General features: G+C 40.9%; 1 protein-coding gene across 1 annotated transcript in view; it reads left to right on the top strand.

The window, feature by feature from the left end:
* CRB1 (crumbs cell polarity complex component 1) overlaps positions 1-13,579 on the top strand; it is a 201,718-nt gene that overhangs the window by 145,392 nt on the left and 42,747 nt on the right. Inside the window, exons 8-9 of the mRNA XM_030206747.1 lie at positions 1,848-2,013; positions 8,533-9,439. Coding sequence (XP_030062607.1) covers positions 1,848-2,013; positions 8,533-9,439 — 1,073 coding nt within the window. The remainder of the gene's footprint in view (positions 1-1,847; positions 2,014-8,532; positions 9,440-13,579) is intronic.

The raw sequence follows: 13,579 nt of genomic DNA on the forward strand, positions 1-13,579 counted from the left end.
ATACAATAAATGGTGCCAATAATTCAGCACCAAACAACTTGAGTGCTAAGGCGCCTAAAAAATCCATATGGTAAACATTTCTTCCTAAGTGTATTCTATAAGCGGCACCTAGATTTAGGCTCGGTTTGTAGAATACTAGTAAAAAAGGCCCGTTTCTGACACAAATGAAACGGGCACTAGCAAGGTTTTCCACGGAGTGTGTATGTTTGAGAGAGTGTGTGTGAGAGTGACTGTGTGAGAGAGAAAGAGTGAATGTGCGAGTATGTGTTTGTGACAGAGAGAGAGTGAGACTGGGTGCGAATGTGTTTGTGAGAGAGTGTGTGTGATTCTCCTCTCTCCCCTGCCCCCCCCAGCCACCCAGCAATTTTCCTCTCTCCCCTGCCCCCCTCCAGCCACCCAGCGATTCATCTCGCTGTCTTGATTACCTCCGTCGAAGCGGCCGCGTCATTGAAAACCCTGCCCATCTCCAGCCTTTCCTTCGAGTTTGTTCCCTCAGAGTCCCGCCTTCTGACGTCATTTCCTCTTTCCAACCAGTGCTCATTATTGCTTGTTAAGTGCTGTTACCAATGCTGCTTAGCTTGTTAAGCCAATTAAGTTATGCATGTTGTTACTACTACTACTATTTAGCATTTCTATAGTGCTACAAGGCGTACGCAGCGCTGCACAAACATAGAAGAAAGACAGTCCCTGCTCAAAGAGCTTACAATCTAATAGACAAAAATTAAATAAAGTAAGCAAATCAAATCAATTAATGTGAACGGGAAGGAAGAAAGGAGGGTAGGTGGAGGCATGGAATGCTAGTTGCACTGTATAGACTCTGGGGGTAAGAGCTATTCTATAAAGAGATTGTGCCCTTTATAGAACAGCATTCAGGGTGGACCCACACATAACTTTTGGACACAGTATGTACACCTGCTAAAAGCAGGTGTAAATGCTAGTATCCAATTTAGGCTCACTTCAGGTGACTTCTATAAATCTGTATGCAACTTTTTGGAATGCCCCTGGCCATGCCCCTTTTTCAGATACATGCAATTGAAATTAGGTGCCGTGCTTTATAGAATAGCATGCGGCAAGATGCATACGCAAATTTTTAAGACTGCCAATTAACATCAGTAATTAGTTGTTAGCATCCAGTTATTGATGTTTCCGAGCTCGTTAGTCAATTTAGTTGCGCGTGCATCTCTGATGCATGCACAAAGTTGAGTATGGAAATTTGTGCGTGCTAAATAAAATATGGGCTGTAGTTTATACGACATTCATGTATACTGTAACTCTACCTCTGCTTAGCCCAATCTATGCCCTCCCAGGAATGCCTGTGGGGGCCTTTTACTAAGCCGCATAGGCGCGTACACATGTCCTACATGCATCAATTTTGAACTACCGCCACCCCCTCCCACATCAGCGAATGAGAGAGAGAGTGCTCTGCCGGCTACAGGTTCTTCTTCCTGCTGTATCTCACCTCCTGTGAAGTAACTTCCTGTTTCTGCATAGGCAGGACACAGCAGGAAGAAGGACCTGTGGCCGGCAGAGCAGTCTCTTTTGATTGCTGGTGCCAGGGAATATTGCCCCCCCCCCCCCAACTCGGTGGCCCTGCTATGCAGTATGAAGTGCTGCTGAGCTAGCTGGAGAGGAAAGGACGAGTGTGAAAAACAGAGATGATCATAAGTGCAGAGAATCAAAGAGCGAGAGGATCACATTGTTGGGGAGGGGGTGATGAAAGGATTGCATGGAAGGGAAAGGATCATGCAGCGTGGAATAAAGGATTGTGAGTGGGTCCACCAAACCTTCATGCTGTAGTCTACACTGAAATATTCTTTTTATTTTTTTTTTTAATTTCTCCTGTTTAGTCCAATCCATGCCAAAATGGTGGCATTTGCTATTCTATCTGGGATGACTTCACCTGTTCATGTCCTCCAAACACAGAAGGAAGAGCATGTGAAGATGTCCGATGGTGTGAGCTCAATCCATGTCCACCTGAAGCCCACTGCCAACTGGTTCACCAAGGATTTGAGTGTAAGTGCATGCCAATTTTTCACGTTAGAGAATCACAATATTTCCTCCAGTGGAAAAGTAGGGTACATTAACATGATTATCTCAGATAAATATTCACCCCAGTGACTCTCTTTAACATTCCAGGCAGTAACTTATTTGCATATTTGGGAAAATTCTATGGTGAAAATTTTCCTTAAATTTACCTTCATTCATTTACAAAACTAAAGATTTTCCACAGCCTTTAGAGACTCTTATACACACAAGGCATTGAGCAAGGCAGCAGCCTACTTCAAAAATACACCCAAAGATAATCTAAATAGGGCCCAGCAACCAAGTTCTTTCATTCTGAAATTGATCTTAATTTTCATAAAACTCAGAGGTAAAAAACAGATGTTGCGTAATCAACAAGACTCTTCCAAAAAACCAAGGAGACGTGATGACGAATTATACTCTTTATTCTGTATTAGATTTGGACTTGACACAGCACTGTGTTTTGGCAAGAGTGCTTGCTTTAGGAGTCTAAAAATCACAATAAAAACTAATAAATACAGTTAGATAAACATATGTTAACATTGAACATGAAAATTTAAAAATTATCCATTTGTTGTCTTTAAATTCTGCAATTTAGAACTGGATCAAATATTGTGTGTTGTTTTTCCATATGACTGACTTAAAGACCATGAGCATGCTTACTGCACATCCTTGCACTCACGTCCCTTGATGTAACCATCAACGCCTCTCTCTTTAGTTTGGCACCTTTTTCCATTTCAAATACAGTACACATTACACACACCATTCATTATTGCCTCAGCAGAACTCCATTCAGCATCCTGGATTTACAGACCAATCTAGAGGTACTTGTTTTTCACACTATTTAGAAACATTTTTTTCTGGTTTGTTCAACAGTCCTCCGTCCTTTATTTACTTTTTCAGTATCCACTGTATGTACTTATCTTTAAGCCAGTTACTCTTAAATATATGTTGTATTGTTTTAAATCACTAAACAGGGAATTGCCTCTATCCCCTTATTCACCTGTCCGATGCGCTATAGAGTACAATTTCTCCATCGACACATGTCCAGATATCATAACGCATATCTGTGGAATTGCATTGCTTCTCTTATTCTATGGTGTTTTCCTTCACAATACAATTTTTTATATTTTTGTAGTGATCAACACCCGTCCTCCATCCCCCCTTTATTCACATGATACGCTATAGAATACTACTGTTGTGATATGCTATAATAGTACAACCACTTATGGATGCACTTCGGTGAGACAGCAGTGTTCCTTCACTTCATGGTGTTTCTCTTCTCTGGACGTTTATAAATATTTAATGCCAGCAACCGTTGTTCTTTTTGGTTGTCGATTTTTACCTCTTTTGTCCCTAGCCCTTTGTTTTTCTTTGTATTTAGTTCTTCTCGGCATCTCCTTTGTTGCTTTTACTCGTCTTTGGTATCATTAGTCCTTTTAAAGGTATATTGTATATTTCACATATATATGCCCTTTGCTTACAAATAAGGCACATTAGCTCCTTGACCATGAAATTCTTAAATACATACATTTTCACTTTTTCTTTCCTATCTTGGTGCTCCCTTTTCCAACACCGATATTAAATAGTACGCCTTATGTGATACCACTTTGGAATTTTACTCTTGCTTTTCATCCATTCTGGATGCAAAATGATATATTTCTGTTTGTTCTCCATCAGTCTCACCTACTTCTTATCGCCTCAAAACCATCACTACACTACTCTTCCTGTTTTGCACACAATTTTCTGACGCCTTGGCATTCTCATTCTGCCCCTTTATTCTTTTCAAATATATAACGATTTTTTTTGTATAAATGTTGCCATTTTTCTCTGTTTTAGATTCTATTCTGTTTTTATCATTAGTGCAACTTGACTGTTCATTCTCAAGCTACTAATATAGAGAGGTCAGCTTCATATTTTTCCTACTTGTATTTTTAACTTTTTTTTTTACATTTGACAGCTAATTATGTCTTCATTGATATGTTAGCCTGTATATACCATCTTCTATATAAGTATATCTTATTAGTTCATCTTGTATATTCCCTTTACCTTGCAATTAATGTTGGCTAAATCATGACTCCTCACCAACTAAACTCTATTCACACAAAATGTATTTGAATAAATGTCTTGGATACATTTTTAAATTTTCATTAATATATCTCTCTAATTTTAATTTTCTGTGTTAACAAATGTTTATGTAACTGTATTTATTAGTTTTTATTGTGCCTGTTAGACTCCTGAAGCAGGCACTCTTGCCGAAACATGGTGCCATGTCAACTCCAACTCTAATACAGAATAAAGAGTATAATTCTTCATCATGTCTCCTTGTTTTTTTGGAAGAGTCTTGTTGATCATGCTACTCCTCTGTTTTTAGCCCTGCTTTGTCCATAGCAGATCCAGTTTTCCACCTTGTTGCCAATCCTCTCAACATATGCTCTGCCTGTGTGCATGATATTTGTATTATAACTTGAAAACCAAATGACATAATGTCAATATAATCTAAAATCAATAATGTCAGGAAGAAAGGAAGAAAGCTTCCTTAAACGTGGTTTTAAGTGGTCACATGTGCTCTGTCACTGATTATGTAACAACCTTAGGCATTCTATATAAATGAGGCAGTTTGGTTGGTTAATCTGACTGATGTTCTGACCTTACCAGTAACATCTAGATTTATTTCCATGTTAATTACTAAAGATTTTTTTAATCCTTTTTTTTCCTCTAGCCTTTTTATAATAGCTGTAACATGCCCTAAGACAGGACTGTTGTACTTTTTGGATAGATGAATTCAACCTTCCACCTTGTGTATTACAAGTCATCAAAATAATGCCCCAGAGCAGCATGACCTGCTGCGTCTTGTTTCCAAATTAATGACCAGTCCTGAAATGCCACCTCCACACACAGAATGGAATAAGGGCACAGTTTCTAATTATATCTTTAATCTACTATTCCTCAGCATGTCTGCCTGCCTAATACTTCTGTCACTGCTAATCTGCCCCATAGTTTTATATTGGGCAATCTTTCTGCAGGGCTGGATTAATATTGCCTGCTGCAGTCAGTTGCCATATGACACACTTGCTGCATCTGTTAGCTGTGCTTTCTGGCTCTATTGTCTTAAAAAACATTCAATAATTTAAAGTGTATCTGAATGAAAGAAAGAAAGGGTCAATATTGAAATGATACTTAGACATTTGGTACTTTGCCAGATTCTAAGTGTCAGTTTAGTTTCATTTTAAGCACAATTACATGTAGTATTCCATACATATACCCTGGAACATGTATAGTTTTATACGTACAGAAGTATGGGCAGCGATGGAGCATTCTGGAGGGAATTCCCAAGTAGACATATACTCTGGATCAGTGGTTCTCAACCACTGATATTTGTATGCCACCAAAAGATGGGAGGTGAGTCATTTGGTATAACAACCATCTGTGCCTGCAAGCTGGGGAGAGCAGAGATCCAGAAAATCATAATTGATCCTTATTTCTGCTTTCCCGGTGTCTCCAATGATGGAAATGCTGCAAGTAATCTGACTGTAGGTTCTGCTCACTACATAGTTTCCAAGTAACACATTTGCTGGGTTGTGTTACTTCACAGTATCTGGCAGTGAAGGGATTGTGTGTTGCTTAACATATCAAATCTTAAAATACTGTAACTCAATCAAAAGCTCAGAACAGTTTACAGTATGAGAAAAACATATGAAAGGAAAAACCACAATAATAAAATACAATAGGTTAATGAAATACAACTTAAGAGTAATATCAGGAAAAGAGCCAAATTTTAAGTAATTTCCGAGACCTCAAATAGTTGCTTTCAATACAAATTTCAGAAGGCAAAGCGTTTCAAATAGGAACCACTGCGCATGTAAAAAGTCTCTTGGAAGTGGAAACTAATCTAGGCTTGAAAGAAAAATGGAAATTGTAACTTACTAACATGCAAAAACCTAGTTGTATTCTTAAGAGATTTAATAATAATAAGAGAAGAAAGATAGTCTGGGCAGAATCCATTCATAATCATTAAGACCAAACAAAGAACCTTGAAATGAATTCTAGCCTGATCCGGCAACCAATGTAAAATCTGAAACATTGGAGTAACATGATCAAATTTAGTTGTATACAAAATATAAATTTAGTATACTCCAACTTACACACGCAACTGCAAGATGTGCCCCTGACTTGCCCATGTGCATACCCCCTTTGTAGTTGTGTGCTAATGCATTTAGGCACTATCCAGCCTTACGGTACTATGTAAGCCACATTAAGCCACATTGAGCCTGCAAATAGGTGGGAAAATGTGGAATACAAATGTAACAATTAAATATTCATCCCATGGGAGGGAGGCTGGCTAAGTCCCATGGTCGATGCTGAGCCCGTATATTCAATGCAGGGCCATTTCCAGTGACCAGTATTGACTATCCTTTTTTTTGGCTGGTCTAACTTAACTGGCCAGGTCAATATTCAGTGTTGGCTGGTTAAGTTTAAACAGGCCAAAGATAGGCCTGCTATTTATGCGGTCCGATATGGCCATTTAACTTAGCCAGCAAAGTGCTGAATATTTGTGACTAGCCAGCTACATCATATGATATAGCCAGTTAACCACTATGCACTAACCGTGAATATTCAACAGGAGATAGCTGGCTATCCTCCACTGAATATTCATGGATAGTCAGTTAAGTGCTATTTAACTGGCCAGGAGCTGTTCCTGGCAGGATAAATAGCACTGAGTATCGGCCGGTATGTTTATAGCTTAGTGTCTAAGTACAGTTGTGCACATAACTACAAATTATTGTGAATTAGCACCAATTAACACCAATTAAGGGCTATAATTGGTACTTAATGCCAATTGGTGCCTAATTTAAGCCAGGCATGCAACTGGTATTATTCTATAGATTGCAAGCCCAAATTTGCATGCTAGTCAGAAATTTAGGCATCCAAATATTTTTTCACTCAAAGAATAGTTAAGCTCTGGAACTCTCATTGCCGAAGAATGTGGTAACTGTTAGCGTATCTAGGTTTAAAAAAGGTTTGGACAAGTTCCTGGAGGAAAAGGCCATAGTCTGTGATTGAGATGGACTTGGGGGAAGCCACTGCTTGCCCTGGGATTGGTAGCGTGGAATGTTGCTACTATCTGAGTTTCTGCCAGGTACTTGTGACCTGGATTGGCCACTGTTGGAAACAGGATACTAGGCTAGATGGACCATTGGGCCTACTATAGCTATCCTTATGTTCAAAATGATGCTTAAATATGATGGCATGAAGTTTGAAGGTGGGCATACACATGGAGGAATCTATGCAGGGGACATAGCTACCCAGGTAAATTATAGAATACTATAATTTATGTACAATTTTAAGTAATCTATGCATGTGCATGTATACCAACTCTATGACCGGTGTAAGTGGTCACACCTAAAATTTATGGATATATTTGTCCTTCTACACTAATAGTCTATAAAGAAAAGTAGGTGCCTAATTTCATTTCTAGAATAGGCTCCGAATAGGTGACATTTGCTGCCTAAAAATAGTCACTGCTATTTAGAATTACCTTCTATGTGTAGCTATCTCTGCTGGCCAGGATTGGGATTGGGGACAGGGCAGCCTAAATGAGGCCTTTGAGATTTCCATGGTTATCTTCTATGCTAGAGTATCTATGGTCTTGGGCAAGTCACTTAACCCTCCATTACCTCAGCTACAAACCTAGATTGTGGACCCACAGAAAAATACCTACTGTACCTGAATGGACACCATTCAATACCTTTTGGGCATGCAGGCGATATATAAGAAATTAAAATAAAAATACTGTAATATAAACATACTGTTTGTCATTGCATGCATTTAGATCTGTGAACTGATATATAGATGTGTTTTCTGCTAATGTACAGATCCTTATTGTATAATCATTAATAAACATGTTTCCTTTAGCCAATTCTCCTGAGTCAGATCTATGCAAACCTGATTCAGAAAGAGAGGAGCATCTATATACTCAGCTGGTATAATAGACAATTCAGAGCAGCTTTGGCTGTTCAGAATGCTTCACTCCGAGCACTGTGCAAACTATTAAAATGACCTGTGAGTCTTCTATCCATTCTTAGGTATTTGGTTTATATTACACATTTAGCAGTGCAATTCATGCAGTTCAATAGTTGGCATAATAATGTTGTTGAAACTTCCTATCAATGGCTTTATGTTGTACATGGAGGAGTAGCCTAGTGGTTAGTGCAGCAGACTTTGATCCAGGGGAACTGGGTTTTGATTCCCACTGCAGTTCCTTGTGACTCTGGGTAAGTCACTTAACCATCTATTGTCGCAGGTACAAATAAGCATCTGTATTTACTATATAATCTGCTTTGAAGGTAGTTGCAAAAACCACAGAAAGGTGGTATATCAAGTCCCATTTCCCTTCCCCTTTATAAAAACTTTTCAGAGTATTTCATTCCTACAGACCTTTTTCAGGATGAACGAGAGACATTCTCCCAAGTCCCCAAAAGACAACTGTTCTCTTTTGTCTTTGCCTAGGTGTTGCCAGTGCACTATTCCACGGGAAAAGCAAAATTATATCCTACAGAAGCAATGGGAAAATCACAAGAGAGCTGACTAACATCACCCTTGGATTTCGAACCAGAGACACGGAAGTGGTGTTGCTGCATGCTGAGAAGGAGCCTGAATTTATTACCATCAAGATTTTCAAATCTAATTTAATATTTCAACTCCAAAGTGGCAACAGTTTCTACATGTTGAGCCTTGCTAGCTCCAGGCCAGTGAATGAAGGCAAATGGCACAAAGTGACTCTCTCAATGACAGATCCCTTGTCTCAGTCATCAAGATGGCACATGGAGATAGACAATCAAAAGGACACTGTCACTAGCTCCGTCACCACCGGGAATCTGAACTTTCTCAGAGAAGAAACAGACATTTATCTGGGTGACAAGGCCTTTGAGGATAACGGGGGCTTCACAGGCTGCTTGAGCTCTGTGCAAATAAGCGGCATTTATCTTCCTTATTTTCAGAATACTGCAATCCATGCTAAAAAACCTCAGGAAGAGCAATTCATCCAAATATCCACAAAGCCTGTTGTGACTGGCTGCTTGCATGTAGATGCCTGCGGCTCTGACCCTTGCATGCATGGTGGAAGCTGTGAGGACATTTATAGTACCTATCATTGCATCTGCCCCAAGGGACAGAATGGCACTCACTGTGAAATCAGTGTGGGTGACTGCTCCTCTAACCCCTGTATTCATGGGAACTGCGTGGAGACACCTGTATCCTATGTGTGTGAATGTGAGCCTGGCTACACAGGCATGAATTGTGACATGGATATAAACAACTGTCTGGACCATCACTGTGCCAATGGCACTACCTGCATTGATGGAATTGGTATCTATTCCTGTCTGTGTCCTGGTAATTTCACTGGAAAACTTTGCAGGTAGGACTGTGTGTGATGAGCTTGAGGACTAGGGGGTGTTCAAAGAAGCTACAAAGTAGTAAATTTAAAACGAATCGAAGAAAATGTTTCTTCACTCAACATGTGATTAAACTCTGGAATTCATTGACAGAGAATGTGGTAAAGGCGGTTAGCTTAGAGGGTTTTAAACAAGGTTTGGATGGCTTCCTAAAGGAAAAGTCCATAGACCATAGTAACATAGTAACGTAGTAGATGACGGCAGAAAAAGACCTGCACGGTCCAACCAGTCTGCCCAAGAAGATAAATTCATATGTGCTACTTTTTTATTTGTACTGTCCTCTTCAGGGCACAGACCGTATAAGTCTGGCCAGCCCTATCCCTGCCTCCCAACCACCAGCTCTGGCACAGACTGTATAAATCTGCTCAGCACTATCCCTGCCTCCCAACTACCAGTCCTGCCTCCCACCACCAGCTCTGGCACAGACCGTATAAGTCTGCCCAGCACTATCCCCGCCTCCCAACCACCAGCCCTAGCACAGACCGTATAAGTCTGCCCAGCACTAGCCCCGCCTCCCAACCACCAGCCCTAGCACAGACCGTATAAGTCTGCCCAGCACTAGCCGTGCCTCCCAACCACCAGCTCTGCCACCCATTCTAGGCTAAGCTCCTGAGGATCCCTTCCTTCTGCACAGGATTCCTTTATGTTTATCCCACGCATGTTATTAAAATGGACTTGGGGAAAATCCACTGCTTATTTCTGGGATAAGCAGCATAAAATGTTTTGTACTTTTTGGGGTTCTTTTCAGGTATTTGTGACCTTGATAGGCCACTGTTGGAAACAGGATGCTGGGCTTGATTGACTTTTGGTCTGTCCCAGTATGGCAATACTTATGTACTTAAGAATGGTTTGCACAGCTAGTTCCGTGGCCCCTGATTTCTTGTGGGTGCAGGATACATACAGTATCTACAGAAGTGCAAACATGATTGAGAACTTTAAAACTCATGTTTCTTTTTTTACGTTTTTGGAAAAGTCCGTAAAAGTTTCTGAGGAAACAAACTGTATTTACCAGGTCTTCCTTTCTTTTTCAATCTGATGAATAGAGAGTACTACCGAGCAACAGTGTGTGCCAGGAGCATAGCTACAGGGGGCCACGGGGGCCTGGGTCCCCGCAAATTATGTCCAGGCCCCTGGTTTGGCTGGCGGGGGTCCCCAACCCCCACCAACCAAAGCCTTTTTCAGCGCTGTCTCCAGCACAGCTGCGTTCCTGCCCTGCTCTTCTTGCTCCTCCTGTCCTGTGCACGCTGACACTCCTTTATGTGAAACTGAGAAGGAGCATCAGCATGCACAGGACAGGAGGAGCAAGAAGAGTAGGGCAGGAACGCGGCTGCGTGGTTTTTACGAGGTGAAGGGGGTGCAAGGAGGCAGGGGGAGGCAAAGCAAAGAGAGGTGTGGAGGTGGGGGGGTGGCGGCGAGGTGGCACTCAAAATGTGCCCCCAACCTCAGGCTCTGGCCCCCTCCCACCGTAAGCTCTGGCTATGCTCCTGGTGTGTGCCATTAACAACACGGTCCTCCCCCCAACAACAACAAATAACATGAAATGACATGGGGAATGCCATTACAACAGAATCACAAGTAGAGGGCGACACAAATTATGATCAGCCGTGAGAATAGAATCAGGTGAATTACTTGGTGGCAGTGTTCTCGAGCGCTCTATATGTTACTAATATGGCAGACAAGGTTCATGGTAGAGCCGAGGTCCATTTGTCATTCACATTCCTTGCGTACCAGACAAGGTTCTTACTTGTGTATATCCAGTTGTGACAAACTTAGTGTGGATCATCCTGGCGCGTATCTTTGGGTGCCATTTACTGAATTCCTCCCATAACTTATCGAATACTATGAGTTATGCACCAGCACTGAGGCCAGCTCTTACGCCAGTTCCTCTAAGCGAATACATGCATTATCTACTGTATCTGGTTACATTAATATTCTACAAGGGAATGTAGACATTCTGTGTAGAATATATGCCTATATATAGGCAGAGATTTATAGAATTACCCCCCACCCCCCCGCATGTCCACACAATGCAACAAATGTAATGGCTAATCTGCTGAAAAACTACCCAAACAGTTTAGGTATGTAAGAAGTATGCGTTTATCCCAGCATGACGTTATAATTAATTGCAGCTCTGTCGCATATTTCTCTTATAAAAAGCCAGCTCTGCTTGGGGAACATCTTTGCATGCGAACAGCTCAGAAGACAAGAATGTATCTTTTCAGGAAATATGTTTTCATGACATCCACTGTACAAAAGAGAAACCTTAGCTAAGTACAAAGATGTTACAGGCAGCTAAGGCATCACAAAGGAGACTGCAGGGTTTGGCAACCAAATGGCTTACATTGGATCAAGCCTTCCCTTTCAAGATGACCCTCAGGAGACAGATTTCTAGTCCACACCCCTCATCGTTCCATAAAATAAAATGAGCTCTTCTCTCCCCTAAAATATTTCATTACTTACATCTTCACAAAGTTACCTAGCATTCGGGCATATAAGGATGTACCAGCTTTTCTTCTTTTTATATTCTGTTATTGTCCCCTTGTGCCTTTATGTCTATGAAGGAAAACCTTTCAAGTAGAAACACCTTGTAAAAATACGCTCTTAAAATGATTCTGCCATTCTTTTGCAATTCTCCTTTTACCACTGTGAAATAGTACAAAAAGCAAAAAAGACTGCACTTCTATAAAAACACACCTGACGCACTCTCTCATTCCTGCTCCCTTTTGTATCTGTGTGTACATGTGAGCGCAGTCTTTTTTGTTTTTCCCCTCAGATTACACACTGGGGTCGTAATCCTGTTTCTCACCATCATAATCCATTCACCTGTTGTGATTGTAAAGGCCCATTTTATCATTCCTTTTCTAATATCTTTTCTGCAAACATCTCCCAGTCAAGCACCGCAGTCATTCATTTGTGAAAAAATATATATCAAGCCTTTGTTATTCATTTTTATCATACTAATGCATTGTTCCTTTTGTGGTTCATTTTTCATTGTCCTTCACAGTCTCTACTCCTTGCCTGAAGCTTCTCTTCTCAATGTGGTAAGAATATATGTACTATTGTACAGCCATTCTTTTCAAGTGTGCTAGCCACTGCAAGGGTTTATTCCCATTTAAACCTTCCGAGCCCTAGGACTGCTGTAAATGAGTGGTTGATAGACATTCACCTTCCACCACAGCAGGTCTGCTTATCAGCTAACAGCAGAACAGTCATAAGTGAAACATCTCTGCACCTCGCCCACCTTGCAATCTATGGTTTATTTTTATTTATAAAAGTTCTTTACTGCTTTCCATCACCACAGCTGGCCAAAGTGGTGGACACTGAAATGTAATATCTATTAAATAGAGAACCAGAATAAAAGGACAAACAACAGTCATATCATCCATCCGTTCCCGTATGAAATGGTTCCATAGAGGGAATTATATATCCAGCTTGCCGATTGTAACATAAAATGGCTTCCTTCCCCTCCCCCACTATGAGTGCTTTATACTGACTTATGATAATGTTTATTTTTATCTATTTATATTTAGGGACCCTTTTACTAGGCTGCATTAGTTGCTAGCATAGCTTAAAATGGAGTCCAGCGGTAGATGCCATTATAGCGTGAACTAATCCACGAGCTTAAAAATATTTCTGGGGTTATTTTTACAGGGGGATTGTCGGGGACGTTTCTATGTTAATTAGTTATTGCAGCTACATTATTGCACACTAACCCCCCACCCCCCCCACCCCGTTTACAAAGCCAGGCTGCATTGCTGACACAGCCTGTTCGAAGTGAATGGGCTGTGTCAGCAGTACCACGCCACTAGTGCGCCCTTGCTGCCTACAGAAAGGGTGGCAGCATGTGCTCAGGCAGTAATTATTATTAACAGCCACACACTAACGACAACATTAGCACATGGCCATTAATAAAAAACATAGGGCCCTGTTTACTAAAGCACGTTAGCATTTTTAACACACCTACAATTAGCACGCGCATTAACCATGTAGGCGCCTGTATGGATATTGTAAGCAAGTTCACAGTTAACGCGCCTACATGGTTAACTCGCATTAAAAATGTTAACGCACCTATAACGCGGCTTAGTAAACAGGGCCCATAAAAA

Source organism: Microcaecilia unicolor, chromosome 6, assembly GCF_901765095.1.
Source record: "Microcaecilia unicolor chromosome 6, aMicUni1.1, whole genome shotgun sequence".
NCBI classification, from domain to species: Eukaryota; Metazoa; Chordata; class Amphibia; order Gymnophiona; family Siphonopidae; genus Microcaecilia; species Microcaecilia unicolor.